At 43.1% G+C, this 25,547-nt stretch overlaps 1 protein-coding gene across 9 annotated transcripts in view; it reads left to right on the top strand.

Annotated features, from left to right (window-relative positions):
- The window catches only part of PALM2AKAP2 (PALM2 and AKAP2 fusion), a 416,415-nt gene that overhangs the window by 161,796 nt on the left and 229,072 nt on the right, over positions 1 to 25,547 (top strand). For 8 of the 9 annotated variants that reach the window (XM_019734170.3, XM_019734168.3, XM_019734167.3 and 5 more), the window contains 2 exons: positions 5,706 to 5,786; positions 15,330 to 15,460. In XM_019734170.3, coding sequence (XP_019589729.3) covers positions 5,706 to 5,786; positions 15,330 to 15,460 — 212 coding nt within the window. Of the gene's footprint in view, positions 1 to 5,512; positions 5,598 to 5,705; positions 5,787 to 15,329; positions 15,461 to 25,547 lie in introns of those variants that run through there. The other variant, XM_074330815.2, reaches the window with a different exon arrangement.

Raw genomic sequence — 25,547 nt, 5'->3', positions numbered from 1 at the left:
TCTTGAGGCACATTTCCCCTGAATGGTTTGCTACTGTCAGCTAATTATGCCTTCCCGAGAATTACCACTTCCCAGAGCTTTTCTCCTTGGGAGGAAGAGAAATCATTCCATGATGCTTTCTCAGAATCAGCTTTTTCAACAGTTTTCTTATATGCATAGCAATAATGGGCTATTCCATCTGGGCTAATGTCTTCAACAGAAAGACACTCCTGGTTTTATAGACTGATGGCTAGTGTATATTCAATGATATGTTTTACTGCCATTGAAATCATGAATGCAAACTCCTAATCCATTTGAGTGAGCGATATGGACAAACAGAAACATGATCAGAGGAGAGCAGTTATCTCAGAGAGACTTCCCAAGCATCTGTTCCATGCCTTCATCGTGCAGCTCTCTAGGCTTTGGAGATGCACGGGCCAAGATCCTTGTTTTCAAGGATCCCATAGTTTGGAGAAGATGTTAAGTGTGTAAAGTACAAAAGTACTGAAGATGCTGATGTAGAAAGATTCACAGCCTATGAAGAGAGGAAACAAGGAGAGAATGAGGAGTTCTATTTGGAGCAAGCAGAAAAGTCTTCTGTATTTGTCAGTACTCTTTGAGTTGCAAGAGACAAAAACACCACTCAAACTAGCTTAAGCAAAACGGAGATTTATTAGTGCATATAATTTTGGAAGCCCAGGGATGGTTCTGGCTCCATGCATAAGTAGATCTGGGACTCAAACAATGTCATTAGAATCCTTTTTTCTCTGTATTTCAGCTCTGTTTCTCTGTGTGTTGACTTTTCTCCAACATGGATGCATTTCTGCCATGTAGCTTGGGAAATTTGCCACTCGTATGTACATCCTCCCTGCTGAACTTTAGTGGAAAGGGAGCTTTTCTCTCCCAGTATTCATGTGTCTATCCCTAGAAATGTCTCTTATTGGTCCTGCTTGGGTCATTTAGCCACCCCTTGGACCAGTCACAATTGCAATGAAGTAAGGTAGTACGATTGGACTAACCTGTGTCTCATGCAAGTCCTGGTGGCAGGGATGAGCTGGGCTATATGTGACTAACCATGGATGGCATTCCCACCACGCCAGTGACAGAGTTGGTGTGTTGCCCGAAGGAAAGAAAGCTGGGCAAATGATCAGTCTAGCTTCACTGATATTTAAGCTGTGTTGTCAAAGAAGAATAGTTTTTTTGTCAGGTGAAGTAGTGAGGGAAATCCATTATTGTTAGAGGAAGCAGTAGGAGCAAAGCTAGGAAAGCATGAACTGGCTTGGCAGATCAGGAAACTATAATTCGTTTACTGAGGTTGAAGCTTATGGTTGGAGGGAGAGGCTGTCATGACTTGAGATGAAGCTGGGAGATAAGAAAGGGGCCTCATTGGCCACGCTAAAGAACTTGCATTTGCTTTGTAGGCAATTGGAGCCATTCTGGGATTTTAGGCAAAAGTTAGAGTTAGTCAGATTTCCACTTTAGAATATCACTCTGGCAGCAATGCAATGGGCAACTTGCTCAGAGCAGACTCAGAGACTGGTGAGGAAACCCCTGCAGTAATCCAAATGGAAATGGAAAATAAGCAGTTAAGTGCTACAGAGTGAACGATACTAATGTAGACGAGTCTACATGTGTAGGTGGGGAGTTAAAGGAGGGGGTGTTAAGGTACTAATAAAGGATAGTGAGGAAGCAGACAATGTAGAAAATGACAAGCAGAATCAACAGGACTTGCTCTTTCAAGAAAATGAAGTGTCTAGGACAACTGAGATTTCTGACTTGAATAGTCCTTGGTGAGATGAGGAATACAGAAGGGACAGATGAGAGAGGAGGGGAGGAGAGATGATGCCTACAATTTGAGGGACTGGATATGAACAGTTGGCAGTTGGATATGGAGGTCTGGCGCTCAATGGAGAAATCTAGGCTGAAAACCCAGTTCTGCACGTTACCAGCATGTAGGTTGTATAGTTGATGAGAGTAAAGGAAATCACGGAGGCTAAATGTCTGGAATGAGAAGAGGGCTCAAGAATCAGTGGTTTTGCCTTGACTAAGGGAAGGAGACGTCTGGGAGGCTAGTCAGGAGAGCATAGCTTGGACCTCAGCAGTCTGAGCAAGCGTCAGGAGCCCTAGGGTACCCTACTCGAGTTTGCTATACTTTAACTCATATCTGATGGCTCATCTTAGCCCTTGTTGGGGTACGAGTGACTTCAGGACCTAACCCATCACTGTGCAAGGGGACTCAACTAATCAAAGAACCCTGTAACGGTCATTGATGTGCAAAGGGTCCTTGTCATAGGCCAGGTTCAGGGTCTTCATCAGGCAGAAAACAGATGTGAGCATGTTGATATACTGGTGATGGATTGCATATGTTGTCAACTATGGTTTCAATCTTGAAACCAATAAGGAGTTTCCTCAGGGAAAATCTGAACACAGCATAAATGGGGGGCATTACTTTCCCACTATTGCCCATTCCCACACCAGCAGTCTCTGGTCTATGGGGCTCAAGCCGAGATAGCACATTGCGTATTAGTCTTGAGCCTCGTCAATTCCGGCTGTTATGTTTGTCCTTTTCATTGCATTCTGATTGGAACAGCTCTAAGCTAGCGTGAGCTTATTAGTTCATCCATCCCCACCACACCCCAGAGTGAATGTAGGAACCTCCTAAAACACTTCATGATCTTTGCATCCAGAGATCAGCAAACTATGACCAGGGGCTAAATATGGCCCACCACCTGTGTTTGTAAATAAAGATTTATTAGAACACAGCCCCAAATATTCATTTATATATTGCCTAAAGCTGTTTTGCACTGCCGTGGCAGCATTGAGTCATTGTAACAGAGACTGTATGTCCCACAAAACCTAAAATATTTACTACCTGGCCCTTAAAAGGGAAAGTTAGACCCAGACAGACCAACCCCAGACTTCATATTTACCTATTAAGCCAACCTGTACACCAGTGCCAGAGTAATGTTCCTAAAATGCCATTTCACTATATCACTCTTTCAATTAGGCTTCTAGGATGACATTACATTGTCTGTATAATAATCTCAACTTCCTGGCTTGGCACTCAAGGCCCCCAGTGGTCTAGTCCTAGACTATCTTTTCAATCATCGGTTCCTGAAGGCAAGCCCTGCACCCCAGTTAGATTTCCTTCCTTACTGTTCCTGGAATATGCAGTATATGTCTATCCTTGCTCACACAGTTCCGTTTTACCTGGAATGCACTAACCATTCATCTGTATCTACCTAATTCCTACCCATCCTTAAAGAACTAACTTAAAACCTGCATCTTGCATAATCATATCTATTCCAGTGACCACCAATGAGTCGACTGCCCGAGGGTGTTCAGGTTCACTGCCTGAACCATCTGGTAATATTCTTCTTCTGCTCGAGACATGGTTCACCAATATGCTGGCCGGCAACTGGAGGGAGGACTTTCTCTATGAACCAAGGCACAGAGGTGGGATAGCCTAGGAAAGGTTTGCAAATAACCAGATGTATAATTAGACCATGGGCTTAGTCCATTCAGGCGTCTATAACAAAATACCATAGACTGGGTGGCTTAAAACCACAAAAGTTTGTTTCTCACAGTTCTGGATGCTGGAAAGTCCAAGATTAAGGTACCAGAAGATTCAGTGTCTGTTGGGGGCTTGTTTCCTGGTTCATGGACAGCTGTCTTCTTGCTTCTTGTCTCACATGGAGGAAGGAGCCAAAGAGTTCTCTGGGGTCTCTTTTATAAGGGCACTAATCCCATGCATGAGGGTCCCACCCTCATGACCTACCTCCCAAAGGTCCCATCTCCTAGTACCACCACCTTGGAGGTTAGGTTTCAACATATGAATTTTGCGGGAGGACGCGAACATTCAACCTATAGCAAACACACAGCATTCAGTTAACATTTATGGAATTATTGTGCCATCAGCATCTTGTATTCTTAATATACTGTATCTTGGTTCTGGATTTAAATGTAGGACAACTGCGTATCTTCATAGCCAGTAGGAATGAATAATAAAACCCAGTACACCTACTCTTGAGAAATCCTAGAATATAGAGACAGTGGCTGGTTCTGGAGGTCCTTGCTTTATCATGTGGTAACTCTGGATACATGAGCTCTCCTCACTGGGCCTCACTTTCCCCATGTATGTTCATATATTATATGTTGGACAAACTTTGATTAAGCAGCATCAATGATGCACCACCGATTGGAGTTCTTTGGTAAATAGTAAGCTTCTAAAATATTCTTGGGCCTCATTTTGGCAAGGAAGTTATATCCCTGACTTGGATATTATGTCCCAGAGATATTAGAAGATAATATTTCTTAAAAGCCTGTGCATTGCCCAGAAGAACTTGATCATAACACAAATTATTATTATGTGGATTTGAACAGCAGTGGTGCAAGCACATCCCACAGAAATATAGCAACTACGTAAACTAAAAGCTTCTGTCAACACAGAGCACAGCAGCCAGCCTTCTAATCATTGTCTTCTCCAAGTTTTGGCCATTATATTGTAAAATGCCATTACGTCTTCTCTAACAAGTTTCTCCTTGCGCATGTGAATGAAGGTAAATAATCCAGGGCAGTGATTGTCTAGTAAACCCCACTCTGTGCACTTTGAAAAGGAAACATTGAACAAGTACGCTGTCGTACGGGAAGGGCTTTCTAGTCTTCAGTTAATCACATTCATATGATGTTTATTGTCTACATTTGCAAAATGTGGGAGAAGAAAAGTATGAATTGTGTACTCCAATGGAAAGGTTATGCTGTGAATACAAGGGAAATACATCCCTTTAAATCCAGTTTCTAGGTATTACCGAGAAGTAAACATGTGACAATAAGAATGAAAGCAAATAACATTTATTGAGCATCTACTAAGTGCCAGGCATTGTTCTAGGTCCTTTACATGTATCATCCCACCCTGTCTCCCTCCATACATCTACCTACCCATCCATTTAATCCATGCCCCAGCCATATGGTTTAGGTAGTTATTGTCTCTTCTTTATATAAGAGAAGACTTAGACCCAGGAGATAAAAGAACTTATTAGAGGTCACACAAGTAGCACATGGCAGAGCTGGGAGTTGGACTCAGGCAGACCAACCCCAGACTTCATATTTACCAGCACCTCAGTGAGCCCCGCCCACATGTAATGCTCTCCCCCCCCCCCCAATGATAGTTTAAGAAAGATCACCCATCTAATTTGCATTGTTTGGTATGTACAACTGGATGATTTCTCCTACAGAATTTGAAATTACCTTGGATTATTTGTGTATATGAGCTCAGTAAAAGAAATCTACCCTAGAATTCCCACTGTTTTATTCTATCGTATTTGCAGTTTACAACAGCCTATGTTTTCGATTGAGATATTTTTATTCTTTGTCTTCAAATGAACACTGCACAGAACATGACTCTGTGTGTGTGTGTGTGTGTGTGTGTGTGTGTGTGTGTGTGTGTAGAAACTGCCTTTTCTTCTGGATTAAATTGTTGCAGTTTGGCTGAGCGAGGAGAATTTCTCCCACTCACCGAGCCCACAGCAGACGTGTTTGGAGGTTGCTTGCTGCTGCCTGCAACACACCCAGAGACCGAGGGGCAGGTGATACCGCGTGTGTGCCCAGCATCTCTGGAGGTGTCTGTACAGATGTGTACTGCTGCTGCTTCTGCTTCCTGCCTTAACATTCCTGGAGCCAACACCCACCCACTCTTAACAGCCTCTCTCTCTCTCTTTATTTTCAAGGAAAAAAGGAAGAGGCAGACGGAAATAGAAGGCAAGCGGCAAGAGCTTGAGGAGCAGATACTTCTGCTGCAGCATTGCAAGGTAAGCGCTGATCCACAAGCCTCTCCCATTATTAGACATGCAGATCACACTGCAGAGCTGGGCAGAGCCGGGCCCGGCTGAAGGCGCTGCCGCGGACTGAAGTAGCTTTTTCATTCAGTCAGAAAACCATCTCTGGGCTTTTCTTGTGAATTTCTCAACATCGGGGCATTGTTACAGCATTGCACTTTGAGGGTGATGAGATTGTAGCGTGCGTGTGGACAGGTTTGGGGGGTGGTGTGTGCATGAGAAATGTGGTGGTTATATATAGAAATTGGAAGAGAATTCCCACATGGTGGGTGAGGCAGTGTTCCGGGGCTGTGTCTCCCGTGCACAGGTGCTGGGTGTGTTTGTTCAGAGGCTCCCGCAGATACAGTTAAGATAATGTTCTTTTTTCAATTAAAAATATTAATAATTTTCTGGCTTGCTGTGGAGAGAAGGGAGATAAAAGCAGTGTGATGTGATAAAGGAGCAACCCTGTGAATTTCAGATTATTCATTCGCTTTCGCTGCAGTTTAACAATTCTGAAAGTGTTCTACTAGAGCCAGCAGTTGGCCAAAAGGCAGCATTTGAATGATTTGACTTGGTTGGGTCTCCTTGCATGAAGTAAAGAGGGGAGTGGGGTAGGGAAGGAGCCCACGCTATTTTTTTTTTGTTTTTCTTTAAAACGTCATGCATTTAAGCATTGTAATTGATGACAGCCCAGGAGAAAGCTCTATCACTGTCACAAGAGCCCCACTGGTTGCAGAATGTTGCTTTCTGCAGGCTCAAATATGTGAGCACATTCCAGGAGACAGCCAGGAGCGGCTGCTTGTCTTCCAGTACCCCCGGGCTTTCTCTAGCTGCCGTGACACTGCCTGCACAGAGCTGCATTGCTCAGGGGGCTGGTGGGAAAGGTGGGGCTGACTTTCAGGGTGAGGCTAGCTGTGGATTATTTGACATTTTTTAAACACGGTGAACCTTTATGGTTGCGTTTCCCATTCTTAACTAGAAGACAGGGTTGTGCTAAATGAGTCCTCAGAATGTGAATCAGCAGCAAGCTAGCTGCTGATTTCAAACAGCAGCATGACCTAAATCTGCTTAGCATATTTATCAGTTGCTGTTGACTTGAGCCAGAGAAATGTGTTTAAAATTAGGAAGAAAAGCAGCATGGTACTGAGAATATTGCCCTTGTCTCTCCGCCCATCATGTAAATCCATTTATGGACTTTTCTTTGCAGGAATATCCCATCTGCTGTTGCTCTTTCCTTAGAACATTCCTGAGGGAGGATTGAGGGCTAAACTTAGTATCCTCTTCTTACAGAGAGGGAGCTGAAAAACACTCAATAGAACCGAGTGAATTGTTCAAGGTCAGTCTGGACAGAGCTGGGTCTCTGGCTTAGAGTACAGTCAACTCACTCCTGATAAGAGAGCAAAATGTACTAAAACCTCATTGAATTCTGGGTTAAAGGTGAACTTTTTAATAAGAAGACTGAAAAATGAGGGGCTGTTTTGCACTACACAACCTCTGTCCTCTTTAAGGTCAGTGTGGTTCTTTGCTTTTGCATTCCTTGAATTGAAAGTCCAGCAATAAACATATGTGAGAAGATCAAGTTTCTTTTGTCCTACTTCTCATCATTCTGGGTGCCAGATGAGATACCAAGGACTCATTCACAGCTAACATCCAGCACAAAATGTTCTAGTATTCTGTTCATATTCCATCTATCTATTGTCGGCCATTTAGTCATCCCTCCTTCCCTCGCATCCATCCATCCATCCATCCATCCATCCATCCATCCATCCATGTCATCAACAGAAACAACAGTAAAAATTACTTAGTATTATATAGGGCAGCAGTGAGATTCCTTGAAGAAGTTGGCAATGAGGGGATCAGATAGTTCTTAATGGTTTTCCTGGTAAAATTCTCAGTTTCTCTGGCTATCTAAGGAAACACCCAGTACTGTCACCAAGGTAATCCTGGTGTAACCTGGGAGAGAAAGGACTAGACATGATGGTAACTTGATAAGTGGAGACCAGTGCATTGTAATTTTCTCTCTCTGGGGGAGACCTGTGCAGACAGAAAGCGTGTGGATCGCTAGTCTTGAACAATAAAAAAGGAAAGCTCAGAGGTCCCAGAGGTGGTTTATCTGGTCCTGCCCTGGAGAGAGACCCCAGCGCTGGAAGGTACCAAGTTTCTCTGCACTGGTGAGGTGGCGTCTATAGTTAGACAAGGAAAGTCATTCGGCCTCCCCAGGACCCAGGTGAAACTTCCCTCACGACACTGCCTCCCTTTGTTTTCAGTCCATCCTCCCCAAAACAACTGAGTTATTTTAATAGAAGGAAGGTGGTGCCTGACTGAGAGATATGATCGCTTCAGGCACCAAAAAGGAATATGTTCTACTTCAAATCAGTTATCTGTTGACTGAACTTGAATAGCGTGAGTCATCTTCCCTGTGATCATTCAGTTTTGAGTGTGGCAGCCTCTCTCATAGATGGTAGTAGATTCACTTATAGTTCCTCGACGTGCTTCTTGGAGACTCAGCCAGCTTCCTCCTGGCAGCAGGCAGCCTTATCATCCCTGGTCCACCCTCAATAATAGTCATCATTTTCTTTGAGTGCCTCTTATGTGCTTGGAACTTTAAATATGTCCCTTCAACAATGACCATAAAGTAGATATTACTCCCCCTGTCTTACAGGCAAGGAAACAAACTTGTGAGGTCAAGTAATTTGCCCAAGGACATAGAGACTATAAGTGGGGGAGCCCGGCTTGAATCTCAGGGCTGTCTGCCCCCATAACCATGCTTTCTCCAGAACACTTGTTTTCTAATGAAAGGTTTCCATTAGAATAATTTATCTAGAGAGAGATGCCAATTATCATTATCACTGTCTGTTTCTTCTAAGTATATTTTCGTGGACTCTAGAAAATTTAGACCATGGGGAGATATGCCACAGTGATTCTTGGTAGTTCCTTGAAGTAGAAAATGTTAAGAAATATGTCAGTAATTAATATTTATTTTACCAGTTTACAAAATCCCAGATGTTCCCTAAGAAAAAAATATTCTCAGTGCAAAGTTAAATGGCATAACCATAGAATTCGATTTCATATTTATTAAATTATAATTCTCGTGATCAAAGAGTCTATGGACACTTATACTTACACAATGAGGTATGAATTATTTGTACAGATTCACTGGTCTGTTATCAAAGCAAATAAATAGAATGCAAGACAATAGTTTTGATACTTGTATATTTGATTCATATACTTGCTAATTACAATATTTAGGGCTATCCAGTAAGTAATCCCACAAAATGGAATATCATTACGGTACATACGGACAATGAACAAATTCTATAATGCAGTGAAAAACCGAAGTATGAAATGCTGAAATATTAGCTGCTACACCCCAGCGATTAAGAAACCTGCAGATGCCTTGAAGTCCTGGACAAATTAAACTCAGATTTCTTTTTACAAGAACCTTAGATGTATTTAATCTAATATTTGTGATGTAAGAATTTCTAAGAAATGCTCACATATGGGACCAGTAAGCAATTTTAATAGCTATGTTAATTTTTACTCATTAAAAAGGAAGGAATGCATGAGCATTGCAAAGCAAGATTTAAAAGTACAGGAAAATATAAAGAAAAAACCATAACAATTGTGTGTACTTGTCTTTCAAATATAATCCACACAGGTACTTCCTTCTACACTTTCTCCCTCGTATAGTTTTGTAGGTTAAGATATGTAACTCCTGTTCACATGTCTCATCAGACTATGAGTAAAATGAAATTATATTAACATTTGTATCCAACATACATTAACCTCAACCTCTTTTTTGACTATTGTATATGGGGTTTTTAAAATTCTCATACAAAACTTGATAATTTTCATGAAATCACATCTAATAATCTTTTACTTTATGATTCCTGACTTTGATGTTGCCCTCAGAAAGAACATCTTAATTCTAAACAGTGACCTCTGATGTTTCTTATACTTCAGTATTCAGTTTTAACCCGGCTAGAATTTTTTTTCTTTAAGACATGAGGTAAGGAATAACTTTACATTTTATTGATGGTGAGCCAGTTGTCTCAACATGATGTATTGATTAATTCATCCTTTTCCTCACTGATTTCAGTGTCTTCTTGATCACACACATATTTCTCACTTATCCTGGAGTCCACCATTTGTAGATTCTTTTTATTTCATTAATCTGCCATTCCTGTGCCAGTACCATCCTCATTTAATCCCTCTAGGTTTTTAACGTATTATAATACTTCATAAGGCAAGAGCTATTATTATTCTTATTTTGAAAAGCTGTCTTGGCTTTTTAGTCCATGGAGACAATTATTTATTTTTATCGTTTTTTATTATGTGGCTTGTGATAATGTGTGTTTAAAAATAAATAAATCAACTATCGTAGTCTACCAGAAGAGAATGAATGTAATATTCCCTTTTGCCTCCTGGTTGAATTACCAGAGGTTTGTCTCTTTTATTGGTCAGTTCAAGGTCCCAACACAGAGTAGGCACTCAGTGTGTATTGTCATATGAATCCCTTTGGAACTGTCACATTTATAAAGGTTTGTGGGACAGAGTCAGCAATGTCAGAATCGAATTGCTAATACCACATCTTCAATTCATAAGCTGCCTTTAACTTATTTATTCATGAGCAGGGAACCCTGACCAGCGCTTTCCTCTAATCCAAGCTATGAAAATTGTCATTATATTTTAAAAACCACAACCTTTTCTTTCAAGAAGATTGAAAAAAAAAACAAAACTGAATTGTGACCCTGTGTGATATTTATTGTCAACCCACCAAGGTCATTTGCTGAATAGCCTGAAGGTATCAGGAGCGTTGCTGCAAAGATATTACAGTGTGTCTCACTCACTCTTACGAACCTTTAGCACTAATTTTAGGCTTTTCTTAATTACTAGTCTGTGTGAAAGGCCAATTTAAAATTTTAAAATATTGAACAGACAGTCAGGGTACATAGTGTAAAGAGACTTGACATCCCATCCTTTTCCCCATCACATCTCCCCTGTGCACAGAGCTTGAACGGAAGTTAAGACTTGGTTTCTTCTATCAGAAGTCTTGGGTTGGCTTCTGTGTGGACCAAATCAGGTAACAAAACCTGAATACCAGACCAAGTTCTAATTAAGAGTCCGTGGAGAGGAAGAGGAGTGTTCCAGGGGAAGGGGAAGGAGAAAGAAGGGGGCACACAATTGAATGAGAAGACGAACACAACTATTTCCCCACCCTGCATTTAATCCATTTTGTATTACAAAATTCAAGGTACTCAGATTCTGTCACCCACGAATGCAGTCAATGTCAGTTACAGGTGAATGACAGATTTGGAGTAAAAAGTAAAATCATACAAGTATAAGAATAAATCACAGTTAAATATTTTTATAGTCTCTGGGTGAGGAAGTCTTATTTATGTATTACACCAAAGCCAGAATTATAAAGTAAAAAGATTATTACATATGCCTATATAAAAATTACAAGTGATTGGGGGGGAAAAATTGGAAACTTACTACTCCTGATTCATCTCCCAATTCCCACTTACTCCACATACTTCTCACTACCTAGATCACCTTGAAAACTTGCTTAACCTCAGCTACTTTATCTGTAGATTAAAAGGATTTGATTAATCACATTGTACACTTTAAATGAATACAATTGTATTTGTCAATTACACATCAATAAGTCTGGGGTGGGGGAAAGCTTTGATTAGGTGATCTGTAAGGTCTTTCTAGCCTAGGATTTTATATTTGCTAAAATACAGTGTGCATGCATGGTTTTCCAGTAATTCATTCATTCATCACACATTTATTATCACCACTACAACTTTGCATGTCCCTCTGTGGATGAATAAAAAGATACAGCCCTTGACTATAAGGGACTCAGGGATGTGCGGCAGGGAGCGCATCAATATGGAACCCACTGGTAGAGAACCCACTGCTCCCGAGATGGGGATGCAGGAGGAGAGAACCTGTGTGTAAGAGGATGAGGCGTTCCTTTGTGTGTCAGTGTGTTTGGCTAGCCAGTGGGAAATGCCTTCTTTAGGCATTTGGATCGTCACAGGGCCTCGTACAGCACTACTCAAATTGTGGTCCTCAGACCAGCAGCATCAACAACTTCATAACCTGGGAGCCAGTTAAAATTCAGATTCCTAGGCCTGGCCCGGATTCACAGAATCGACATCTGTGGGGTTGGGGCCCTGGAGTCTGTGTCTGGGTGAGCTCTCCTGCTGACCCTTCGGCATACTGCAGTTTGGGAGGCTCTGTTCTCCTTTTGTTAGTCAAAGGTAGCCAGGCCTGCAGAGCAAGAAGCAGATTTGCTTTAGGAGCTCTCTCCATCCCCCTGCCTTTCAGGAGCCCGTGTCAAGGCTCGGTCTGCCCATTGCCAGCTCTCCGTCTCCTCTTTCTTTGTCTTGACTCTTTGCAGTTGCATCCATTTAACAAATGCGACGTTTTGACCGTTCTTAGCACCTGTATGCTATGATACATTTTGTTGATGTATGTTATTTGGACAGGAAGGGCATAAAAAAGAAAAATTTTTACTTTCAATTTTCACTTCTGCTGAGCTCTGCTTGTCACTTAATTCTGAGACATGCAGGCAGCCAGTAAGAGCCAGAACAGTACAGGGGAGCCAGTGCTATGGTGGACGTGTGGGATCAGAATGCACAAGTGCCTTCTAATCCGAGGCCCAGATACAGTCACCCTCAGACATAACATGAGGGGATCTGCAGTGGGTTAAGGAAGCCTTTGGAGGTAAATGTGTTTGAATTCGTGGTTTCCCCTGACAGTATGACTTTGGGGCCAACTGAAAAACCAACTGTGCGTTTTTGTTTTTATAACGTCAGAACACCTTTGTGCAACAGACTTCCCTGACACTAGGCCTACTATCTTATTCTGTTAGCGCCTGTCTTCCTGGCATCAGCTATTGGGGATGTTTTGGTGACATCACTGCCATCTCCAGAAAAGAGAAAAATCTAGGGGCATATGGGCTTTCCATGTCCCTAGTCACCAGGCTGCTTTTGTCAGAGGTACTGACTGATGGCTGGGGCAAAATCACCCAGAAATGAGGGGGTTAAACCCTTCCCTTGGTGGCAGGAGGCACTGTGGGAAGAGAGCAGAGAGAACATTCCCAAAAGAAGCCACTTCCTCGCTTTTGAAGAAGCCCTCGCTGCCGAGCATCCCTGCTGGGGCAGAGACAGCCAGACTGTCCGTGGCTGCTGTTCCAGAAGGGTCCACACACCAAGACAAGGGTTGCCAGCATATCTCCCTCCCCAAATCCTCAAAAAAGGTTTTGGTTTTTTTTACCTTCTATGCGTTGAATTAGGTTAATGTCAAACATTTTAGCACAGGAAGCACTCTGAAAGTATGACACGTTCCCCCCCCCCCCCAACCCACACCCACCCCAGTAATTAGAGTGAAAGAAAACCGATAACTTTCTGGTTCACCCATTTATTCATTTAGTCACTGGAACTGGCTACGTGTGATAGTGAGATGCAAAGGTGAATATGGAATAGTCCCAACCTTTGAGGAGCTGGGAGTCTAGAGGGGGGAAGATTTAAAAAGAAATAATTTGAGGACAGTATGACAGTGCTCTAGAGCATGTTTTCTGCTATAGGAGACAGCAGAGAGCCACTGATCCTGCCAGGATTAGTGGAAGAAGGCTTCTCAGGTGGCATTTTACCTGTTGTTTCTCAGGTGAAAGGGCTAGAGGCAAAGAGAACAGGATGAACAACAATCATAAGCATTTCTCTAACACTTTCAGTGTATGAACTCATTTAATCCTCATAACAAGCCTGCAATAGGCACTGTTGTCATGTCCGTTTCACAGATGAGGAAACTGAGGCTTGGTGAGGCTAAGGAGCCTGTCCGTGGTCACACAGCTAGTAAATGGCAGACTCGCTCCAGAATCGAGGCTTTTAACCCCTGTTTGACATGGCCTCTCGCAGTATATGAGCATGGTTTGTTTGGGGAATTTTGAGTGGCTTGAATGGAGAACAGTGGTTCTGAATAGTTTTTCTTCTGCAGCCCATTTAGGAAGAGCAACCAATTTATCCACCCATTCCCTCTTTACAAGAGAGAAAAAAAAATCTCTGTGATAAAGCCTTGGGGAATGTAGTAGTTGCTAGGGTTGCCATAATAAATACCACAGACTAGGTGGCTTAAACAACAGAAATTTATTTGTTCACAATTCTAGAGGTTAGAAGTCCAAGATTAAGGTGTCAGCAGGGTTAGTTTCTTCAGATGCTCTCTCCCTGGCTTGTAGTTGGCTGTCTTCCTCAGGTGTCTTTACATGGTCTTTTTTTCTGTGTGCGTCTTAATCTCTTCTTCTTTTGAGGACACCAGTCATGGTGGATTAGAGCCCATCTGAATGACCTCATTTAACCTTCAAGACCCATTTCCAAATACAGTTACATTCTGAAGTACTAGGGGTTCGGACTTCAACGTATGAATGGGGGGGCACAATTCAGTCAATAAGAGAGAGCAACCAAGTAAACAAATTATACTGTGAGTTTTTACACACGATTTTGTATTACTTAAAAATGTTCTATAAATTTTTGAATACTTTTTTATACTTAGTGGTAGCTGCAAACTATTTCTTTATAATGCATTTACAGGCAACATGTTACCAATGGTGTATAACTGTTTAAGCATATTGGAGCGAGGGTTTGGTTCCTGTCTGCAATCAAGTTAGCAGCAGTTAACAATCACTTACATATGAACAGACTCATGTCTTTAATTAATGGAAAGCCACCGGTCAAGTGCAATAAATATGCTTCTCTCTGTACTCTAAGAGTAACCAAACAGATCTCCATCAACAATGACCTATAATTACAAAACAAGAATAACACCAATGAAAACCATGGCTACCTGGTCGCCACACGGATGATGCGTTGCTAACAAAAGGTCCATTTGGAAATGCAGGAATCCCAGCCATTAGCGCTTACTCATGTGCATCCAGCAGAGTCTCCACAGTGCTGAATGGCTGCCAGACTTCTCAGTAGAATGGTGAATCAGAATCACTAGTGAATTCTGACTTACTATTACTAAATGTTTGTAATATTTAGTAACTGTTTAATAGGTTCATAGTAAGTAGCCCTCAATCCCATGTCAAAATGAGAGTCTGTGGAATTGTGTATCTTTTGTCTAGGAGAACTGGTCACATGTCCTGCTTCTAGCAGACGTGGGGGTTCATCCTCACAGTGGTCCATTCCACGGGGACACTCAGCCATGATGCCCAGGGTCCAGCCTCTGTAGACATCCAGTAGCTGCCATCTGCCGTCTAGGGTCCATGTAATAATAGAAACCCAAATAAATTCTTTCATACACTTTCCTCGCCTTGCTCTTCATTTTAGGGAGTTTCAACCCGCCTTCTGGTGGCTCGCTAAGGGGTTGGATGGGAGGGAAGAAGGGAGCCACGTTAGTGAGGAAGTGAAAGCGGCGATTTAGGCGAACACTGATGAGGAGCGGTGCGAAAACGTGTCTCTGTAGGTGGAGAGGAGGCTGTGGGCTAAAAGGTATCACCTAGTCTCTTCTCTTCTCTCATTCCCGCAGTCCAAAGTGCTTCGGGAAAAATGGCTGCTGCAGGGTGTACCAGCGGGAAATGCCGAAGAGGAGGAAGCCAGGAGGCGGCAGTCTGAGGAAGATGAGTTCAGAGTCAAACAACTTGAAGATAACATTCAGAGGTAGGTGGTTTCCCAGCCACAGCCCCCAGCTTGTGGTTTTACCGTGCAGTTACCACTACTGTCCTCTAGGGGGCCGTGTTCAATGCCGTCACCTTTCCCAGCGCTTTAGAATTATCTTCCTAAACAGAGTCCATATATTGATACCATTGAAACTTTTCCAGATCACCCAGAATTATTCATCTGAGTACTAATTATTGTATTGGGTTGTCATACAGTTAGTTCAGTGATGTCTTCAGGAACCAGGAAGCTGTCGTAAGCAGCTTGCCCCTTCACTAAGGGCCCCTTTTTGAGTGAGTTCTATCAGCTTCTTTTTCCTCCTTTGGCAAAGGCTGTTAGCTGTTATTGCTGCTGTAGTGGATCTGTTTTCAAATTTGCTCTATTTGATCAGTTTGAAACGGGAAAACTGTAGCCAAGGGCCTTGAGATTGAAATGAAGAGTATATGAGCACTGAATGTACCTGTGCTCTAAAAATTAACTTTGTATGGTCTGCTTTCACTGCTCAGACGGTGAGTTGCTTCCTTTATAGTCCTCAGCCAGGTTCTGAACATTTCAGTCTGGGAGATATGTGACCTTCCTATGGCCAGTGGCTGGCCAGGCTCACAGAGGAGCAGAAATGTAGGTTTCCACTTAGAAACGGGAGCCATGTCGGGTCCCAGGACACCTAGCCAGAGATATGAGATGACAGTGGAAGGTGGTGAGTGTAGATGCCTTAGAGCCAAATCTCCCCCTCTACCTTATCCCACCAAATTCTGCCTGAAACCTCACCCCAGAGAGCTTCGTCGTATTCTCCTGAACGGATGAGCTCTGTTAATACACAAAGGGTCACAGCTACCTTGCTACCAGCCAGCCACTGATACCCAAGAGTGAATGAATGCAGTGGCACCAAAGGGAAAAGCCCCACAGGCCTCTGTCCTTACTTTGCTTGAGCTCTTTAAAGAGCTCTCAGAGCAGTTTGGCTAAACTTGGCTTGTGGGGGAAACTGGGTAAGAAAAAGTTTGTGTAGGATATGTGTATGTGTACATATACATACATACGCGTGTGAATGTATACATATATGTGTGTACACACACACTTTTTCTTAGAATACAAAAGGTTGTGTGTGTGTGTGTGTGTGTGGGTGTGTGTATACCATTGGCAAAAAGAACATTTTAATCCTATAAATACTAGCATAGGCTTGTGAGGACAAGTACCTCCAGGACCCTGGAAAGGAAAGGACTTCCTGTTAGAAGCCCAGAGGATAGAAAGGGGGAGGGGGCAGGATGAAGTAACTCAGAGTCCTGGGTTCCCTCTCCTCAATAGTGGCTCAGCTTACTGCATCTTAGATATGATGAGGGAACCAAGGATTACTGGAAATACTGACAATAAGTTAGAGAGGAAAAAGCAGCTCTGAGAAATGGTTTTATAGGAGGATTGTTTTTAAGTCTCAAAATGACAGGTCTATGGTGCGTTCAGCTGCAGTGACAGTTGACACGATACAGCATCTTGGTCTTTATTCTTATTAAAAGTTCCAGTCATAACAAGACTTTCTTACCGGTCCCTTTCTTACTGGTTTTACATAATCACAATGATGGGTTGGCACCAAGTCGACACTCCGCAACTACGAGTATGTGCTGAATACAAGGATTGGGATGGGTGCACTGTGCCTCGGGGGACCCCTGCCTGGCAGAGGGAGCATGGGAGTTTACTCTCCAGTCCAACTTGGGAAAACCCTAGGGACCAAGTGGCCTGGGCACAGTCGATTCATAGCAAGAACCGTGGTTCAGGTTTGGGGTGGGGCAGAGTTGTGCACTTAGAGATCAAATTCAGAATCTGATCTTTATATAAGAATCCCAAAAACTGTCTACAGATCAGATGCAGCAGGACCACTAAATAAAAGAAAGTCTAAACAAAACTTTGTTTGAAGCAAAGCATTAATCTGTAGATCTTTAGATTTGGGTCTACTAGTCTCAAGTCCCTCCCTAGCAACAAATTAGATTCTCCTAAGAGAGATGTATTGACTCTTTTCAAACTATAAAATATCTTAGTACAGTTGTGCCTTGAAGATATTTCAGTCCTGTTGGCGAACCAAGAGTGGCTTGAAGATCCTGAAGGACCAAGAGAGCATAGTAATCAAAGAACAGGGAGAATGCCTACAAGAAAAGATGAAGGCAAATCTGGGTCATTTAGTTTAGAACAAGAAGAGATAATAGCAACTTAACTCAGAACTTCAAGCGTATATAGAATTTAGGCCACGTCTAAATTTTTTGTGTCTGGGCCGTTCTGAATATGATAAAAACTTAAAATAAAGCATGAGGATTAGACATATGTCTATTTCCCTAGCTGTCTTCGAGAAGAAAGAACATCATCACCTTTCTAAGTCTGATTCTAAAATGTTTTACAGTGCCAGTAGCCATACAAGAAGTTCCAGGTTTACAGACATGGTTTCTTCTAAAATGTTAATCGTAAATTGGTGTTGTTTTAGAACTGAGAATGTTGTCTCTCTTCTCAAACTATTATATGCAGTGCTTAGATTTTTGAGGGCAACCCACAACGGGGGGAGGGAGAGAGGGAGGAAGCGGGGGATGAAAGAGGGAAGGAAATATGTAACTAGACTGTTAAATCCTGAGTATTAGAATCACCTGGAAAGCTTTGTAAAATTACAGATTCCCAGGCCTCATTCCCAGGAAATGTTGATTCAGTGACTCCCCAGTGAAGAGCCCTGTAATTTATGTTTTTTAAAGAGTGCTCCAAGTAATTCTTTGGCATGGTCAGGCTCAAGAACGATCGTTATACATGGAAAAAAAGAATAGCCCACAAGTGAAATCCCATTTTAATATCTAGAAACCCCCAAGGGAAGTGACAAGCAAATTGTGTTTATAAGAAAATTGATTTCACACAAACAGATAAAGAAGGACAACGCTGACCGTTGATTTCAGACTGATTCTAAGCCTCAGTGCTTAGACTCAGGGAAATTTGAAACCTACTTTGGGACTGTAGGTGGGAGTAGAGCTGTCTATCTGGCATAGAGCTCAGATCTCGCCGCCATAGGCCCCACAGTGGAGCCAAGCTTCCATGTGAACTTGATTAGAAACAGTCTTGGTTTACCAGACTGAAAATGATGCAGGTCAGGAAAGCAGGCCACTTTTCTAAAAGCCAGACAATTCTACCATTTTTCCACGATGAAGAGCACCGTAGCCTTACGTGACGACATCAAGATGGCGGGAAAGGAAGACGAGATAAATAGGTTACAATGGATATACAATGGATAAATAGGTTATTGGTTTTTTGCCCAACTTTTTCTGGGGTAATGTCAGGATCCCCAGTCTATGGATTATATTCTTGGCTCACTTGAAACCAGAAGAAAACAGGCTTTAAAAAAATCAGACTTGTTGAAAGCAAAATCTGTATATAGATTTCTTTTATTAATTTTCTTTTTTGAAAATTTTGAATGTCACATCTTCTGTATGCTTCATTTCCCATTAGAGTGTCATATTGACAAAGCCCAAAGGATTGTTTCTGGCATGGGCCCATTGTCAACCATTGCCCACACCATCACTGTATGTGAGGGGTCCCTGGGGGCCACATGTGGGCCTCTCATTGATGCTTTTGGAGATTTTAGGCAACTAGATCCACACAAGCCCTGTCTATTTCACGTCTGCTCTGATCAACAAGTTTTGTTGCTTGCACTGTGATTTCCCCACTTAAGATTCTCTTTCTAATGTCATCAGGTTTTACTCAAGTGTTTGAAATACAGTGTTCTTCACTTTCTTTGATGAGTGAGAAATATGGGAAAAATTTGCTCCCTGCCTTGGAATTAGCTCCGTGAAGATGAGAAACCTCCTGGAATAGTACATGGAAATGGAATGAGCTGCCGCAAAGCTAGGGTGTTAATTCTAGCTCTGCGGAAAATTTTCTGTGACGTTGGGCAAGTTTCTCATTCTCTCTGGCCTTGGATTTCTCACCTGTTAGTGAGACATCTCTCAGGATCTTCCAGTGCTGGTATTCTGAGATCCTCGAATTTGGGAGGTTGGCTAGAGATCGCTTTTCTGAACAAGTATACCTGTGCAGAGAAATGTCACTACTGTGGCAGGAAGTGGTTTTGGAGACAGGCGAGAATTGGGGAAAGAGGTTAAGTTCTCAGGAAACAAAAGCCCCGTGTGTAACTGACTCATCACAGAGGTGACTAACTCATCTGAACAGCTGTCAGTTCCAAAACATGTCACGTCAAAGATTTCATTGAATAAAATATTGAAGTCCCAGTTGTGAACCCAGAGAGGGCCATGCAGCTTTTTAAAAAGAAAATCCAAGATGTAAGTGGACTGGTTCCTTTCTGCTTCTGATTTATGCATCTGATTCTCAGTGTGCCTTTGTTGGATACCAGGATTCGCCTTTCCGTGTTCTTAAGTCTCAGAGCAGAAGACTGGAGACATCAGGCATAAGCCTGTGTGTTGTCATATTATAGGATTTTGGCAACCAAGAAGACGACAGTTACCCACACATAACTGTTCTAGAAAAGCTAACCACAGAGATGTTCATTGCAGTCACAAAAGATACTTGCTTGGGATTTATTGTGTTCTTCCTGCTTGGTATTTTTAAGTCCGTGATGTGCTTTGCAGCAGGGCGTGGGGCACTCCACATTGGCATTCCACATCTGTGCCCTCCTAGCCTGTGCCCCACCCCACACAGCCCCGTTCAGCCATCCAGCTCTGTTCTCATCCCCGTTCTTTTTGTTTCACCAAAATAAAACTATATATACTATAAACCATAAGTGATACAGTGCTATCACTATATCATCTAATATTCATTGGCCTCTGACTGTGGTCTGGGTACTGACCTAGCTTTTTGGCTTTCACTCCTTCATTAATGTTCTCATTTCATCCTCATAATACTCCCATGAAGTAGTCGTGATGATAATGATGCCCGTAATACAGTCGGGAGACCTGAGGCTTAGCCTGTACAGTAACTCACTGCCCCGAATGACCTCATTAATAAGTGAAGGAGTGAGTATTTGAACTTGCCTCTGCCTGACTCCAAAGCACATTCTCAAAAATCGCAACAAAATTAGTTATGTTAAGCTAATAATTTCCGAGACCTGTGGTATTCAGTAAAATCGCACTGAAGTTCACCTCATGGTGTAGGTGGATGGACAGGTAACAGTGCTCCTCCTTCCTCAGACCCCACAAATGCTCCTTCAGGAAGCAGTGCCGCAAAATGGGCTGAGCTTCAATCCGTTGTGAGTGGTCATGGTAAGCACTCTTCCCCCTGAGGCTTCCCCCTTCAGGATCTTTCAGGAAATACAGCCACCATTGTTCGGCTTGGTTCCTGTCGATTTCCAAAGCCCTTTTGCTGCTGAGTGCACTTGCTTGGCTGTGTGGTTCTGCAAAGGGCTCCCGACAGAGGATGCTCATTGGGAACCTGGACCTTAGAGTTTGACTGACCTTGGTGTGTGATCTCGTTCTGCGTTTATGAGTTGTTTGATCTTGGATAAGCCATAGAACCTCTCCGGACTTGAGTTTTTTCACCTGTGTACTGGGGCTCACAATGCCCACCAGGAAGAGTTGCTGTAATGTGTAGAGAGCATGTGCATTTGTGAATTGCCAAGTAGAGTCGGCTGTCAGGAAGTCAGAGTAGTGCTGTTGTTATTGTTTTCTCCTCCATCCTTCTTGAACAGGGATTCTCCATAGCAGCATGATTGACATTTTGGGCTGGATAATTATCTGTCGTAGGGGCCATCCTGTGCTTCGCAGGATATGTAGCAGCATCCTGGCCTCTGCCCAGTAGACGCCAGTAGCACCACCCCCTTCCCTGCCGCCAATCACAACAATCAAAAATGTCTCCAAGCTTTGCTTAATGTCCCATGGGGGGTGGGGGAATAGCCCCCAATTGAGAACAACTGCTCTAAAGCCTGGAGTTACAGGTGTTGATACTAAGATAAAAGTCACCCATCAAGTAGGTAGATTCAGAATATATAACCTTAAAAAGAATTGTGAAGATAACATTAATGATTCTTGGTGCACAATGACATAAAGTGTTTCAGTTGCTTGAAAGAATGAAGCTTCTCTTGAGCACTGAGCCATGAACATTGGTTTAAAAGAATTGGTTGACTTTTTTTTTTTTTTCATCCAGCGCTGTGCTGATTTTGCAAAGGCAGTGATTTTATGACAGCTCATAAAACTGTAGAATCTTAGAGTATGCATAACTGAGGTGTTACCTGGATCACTTCTATCTGACACTTGAATTTGCAATAAACTCAGTGAGTGGGAGTCAATAAACTGTCTCTTACCCAAGACTGAAAGTAGCAGGAAACTCGCTTCCTTAAAAAGTGACAACTCTCATTATTATAAAGGGTCCTCCTAGGGGATGAAAATTATTAGGTTGGTGCAAAAGCAATTGTGGTTTAAAAGTTTAAAAATAATGGCAAAAACCGCAATTGCTTTTGCACCAACCTAATGTGTTCTCTGCAATTTCTACCTGTTCTCTGGGACCACACAGAAAAGTCCCTCTTCACAGACTGTGGAATCTGGTTGCTTGTGGTCTGTGGTCAGCTTAGGAGGCTGAGACAGGTAAGGGAGGAAGCACTCGGGAATTGCTCTCAAGCCTGTCAACAGTGCATGTGTGTTTCTTAGAGGCAGTGGTGGAAGAGCCTCCTGCCAGATGTTCCCGAAGCTTCTTATGTGCGTTTTGTAGGCTCCATAATAATCGCCTCATTATTGGTCAGGTAAATGGGATTTGAGGTGTCCAGAACTATAAAAACAGTGGGAGAATTCCATCCATGCACTGACCGCATAAGAGCCACACTGGGAATGCTTGGCATTTTCCAGCCCTTAGAACAATCGCTGTTATTGAAGGCATTGTGCAGCTCGTCCCAGGCTTTCTGGCCTATGATTGCCATGCCTCAAGTTTCCCCTCTACAAAGAGCTTTGAAAATAGTATTTTCCCACCCCTCTAGCATATAATGTGGTCATTTCTAACCCTTCTATATTCTTGAGACGAAAACAGCAGGACTCTATTGATGTTTCCTTGCACAATCTTCACCAGTTGTGCTTCCTGAAGGCGGTGGATAGTCTCTTCGATCCTTTCTAGCTAGAACAGCCTACAATCTTAAAACATGGAGGCCTTACAGTTGAGTCTGGTGGCTGTGGTCCAGTGACCATGGGGACCCAGGCAGACTTTGACAAGGAGCAGGCATGCTTAGGCAGGCTGACTTGTCACCTCCACCACCAGGGCCTGGAGCCAACTTAATCTCCTGGGCACAGTCCCACTTTGCATCCCCCTCTTTTTATTGCTGGGGCCCCAGAGAAGAGTTCTGTGAGACCCAGGCTGCTTGAGGCTTGTCTTGGCAAGGCCTGCCTCTATTGATTTTTCCAGTTTCTCCTTCCCTCACTCAGGTCCAAGCCTTGAGTCCTCCAAGGTGGCAAATGGTAGATAAGATGCACAAACCCTCTCTCATTCTAAGATTCCAGTTGCCTAGCAAACTCATGCAGGGACACTAGAATAATCACCCCTTTTCTTTCTCCCACTCTAAAAGCAACTTCTGCCACCAAGGATTCTTTGAATGTCTCACCCCAGGTGTGAACCCTAACAGTGGGAATTTCAAGCCAGGTGAGAGGAGAGGGGTACACAGCAATAGATAGACGGGATAGGTTTAGGAGACATCAGGTTTAGGAGGGATTTACCTACATCCTTGTTCCCCTCTCTTTTTTGAGAACCTATTTTTAGTACATGTGCAGTTAGATGTACAAAATGAAGAATTGAGGATTATTATGCCCACAGATTCTGAGTCAGGAATTTGAGCAGCAGGGATGGCTTGTCTGTGTAGCGCAGCTCTCAGCTGGGAAGACGCAAATGGCTGGAGGTGACTCAAGGGGTTGGGTGCTAGAATCACCTGGAGACTTCTTCATTGCATGTCTAGGACATGAACTGGGGTGTCTCAAAGGCTGGGACTAATGTCCAGGGCACCTCCACATGGCCCCTCCACAGGCTTGGCCTTCTCACCACAAGGTAGCTGGGTTATGCCAAGGAGCACCTCAAGGGGGAGTGTCTGGACAGAAAGCACTGCAAGAGAGCCAGCTGGAAGCTGCAAGGCTTCTGTCCTCGGCCTGAAAGTCTCACAGCATCACTTCTGCTATGTCTTACTGGTTCCAACTGAGCCACTAATGCCAACTCAGATTCAAGGAGTGGGGAATTAGACTCTGTCTCTTGATGGTAGGGTCAGTGGTAGGGTCACACCATGAAGGAGCATGTGGGATGAGAGACATTTCTGCAGCCAGATTTGGAAAATACAATCTACCTCAGAGCCTAGGTTGTTTGTGGCATATTTAAAGCCTAGCCTTTCTTATTATTATATTTTTGTTTGAATGTTCCTTTTATTATTACGTTGTGTCCCCTTTATTTTTATTAATCTTAAAATCCTTAAAAGAAGGATTAAGGGATGGAGGCCTAGGTGTGACTTCTCTAAAGCCACACGTGAAAGACAAGACCACTGCCTCGGGCTGACCCAAAGCACCTCCCACCTCCTTGCCCTTTTATCTCCTTTGAAACAGAGTCTCTGCTAAAATAATACCCACTGCAGGGATCCTGGGGGCTCCTGTTTGTTTCTCTTTTGCCTGTAGAAAGGCAAAGGAAAAAAGTGAATAATATCCAAATGCTGCCAGTGCACAGAGAGTATCTGTGAGCGTTCAGGGACACTTCTGCACTATAGAGTATCACCCCAGTCTGGGTGCCTGGAGGAAGGATTTTAAGCCCTGCCATACTGTGTGGCATGAGGGTTGCCACTTTGATCAGATCCTGGCTGGGAGGATGGGACATCTCTAAACGCCAGAGGCATTCTAGGCCATTGCTCAGGCACATGGCTCTTTTGTGCCAGTTAGAAAATGCAGCGCCACATGGGGAAGACCACTGGCTGGACTCCAGCCTGTTTTGCTCCCTTGGCCAGTGGCCTTGGGCAGAAATAAGCTGCACAAGCATGTAGAGTCGCCCTGCTCCTTTCTTGGTCTCAAATGGCCTCCTTCTTGCTGGTCATTAAGATAGTCCCAGTTTCCCGTATTCTTACCTAATCTCAGGTAAGGGTGGAAAAGATGGGGAGATGAAGCTTTTTACAGGCCACTGGGGAATACAGACAAGTAATTCATCAATTATAAAAGGATGGGAAAGCTCAGTCTGAAAAGGGCCTATGGGAACATATACGGGGAAGAATACTTAACAATCAGGTTAGGAAGTGCAGGTAAGACTTTCTGGAGAAGGTGATATTTGAGGAGAATGTGTTTTTTCCCTGTTAAGCAAATGTGCTTCTCTTTTTTCATCACATCACATCACATCACATCACATCACATCACATCACATCACATCACATCACATCACTACACTCCATTACATTCTATTTGTTCCCGACCAGGATGTAAATTTCATGAGAGCGAGGACATGATTGGTTATTCACTGTATTCGTTTCTTGAGGCTCTGTAACAAATGACCACAAACTGGGTGCCTTAAAAAACATCAAAAGTGTATTCTCTCCCAGTTCTGGAGGCCAGAAGTTCAAAATCAAGATGTCAGAAGAGCTATGCTCCCTCCGAAGGCTGCAGGGGAGGATCCTTCCAGCCTCTTCCAGCTTCTGGTGGTTCCAGGGGTTCCTTGGCTTGTGGCTGAATCACTCTAATATCTGCCTCCATCTTCACATGGCTTTCTCCTCTTCTTCCTGTGTCTTCCCCTCTTCTGTTTCTCATAGGGACACTTGCCATTGGATTTAGGACCCATCCAGATAATCCTGGATAATCTCATCTTGAAATCCTTAAATTAATTACATCTGCAAAAACCCCTTTTTCCAAATAGTTCACGTTCCCAGGTTCCAGGGGTTAGGATGTGCATATGTCTTTTTGGGGGAGGCCACCATTCAACACACTACACCCACTCTGTGTACCCCAAGATCCTAGAACACTGCGTGATGCCTAGTAGGTCATTCAATAAATTTATATTTTTAATTTAACTAATTTGCATCAGCCTGAGATCATCCATCAGCTTGTCATGAGGTTCAAAACCAACATTTCCATCCAGAAACAGTGTGGGGCTGTGGTTACAGACAAGAACTTGCTGGATTCAAGTCCAAGGTCTC

Source organism: Rhinolophus sinicus, chromosome 16 (genome assembly GCF_057876585.1).
Source record: "Rhinolophus sinicus isolate RSI-liver-muscle chromosome 16, RSI-T2T, whole genome shotgun sequence".
Taxonomy (NCBI): Eukaryota; Metazoa; Chordata; class Mammalia; order Chiroptera; family Rhinolophidae; genus Rhinolophus; species Rhinolophus sinicus.
This window is presented reverse-complemented; position numbering and strand designations above follow the sequence as displayed.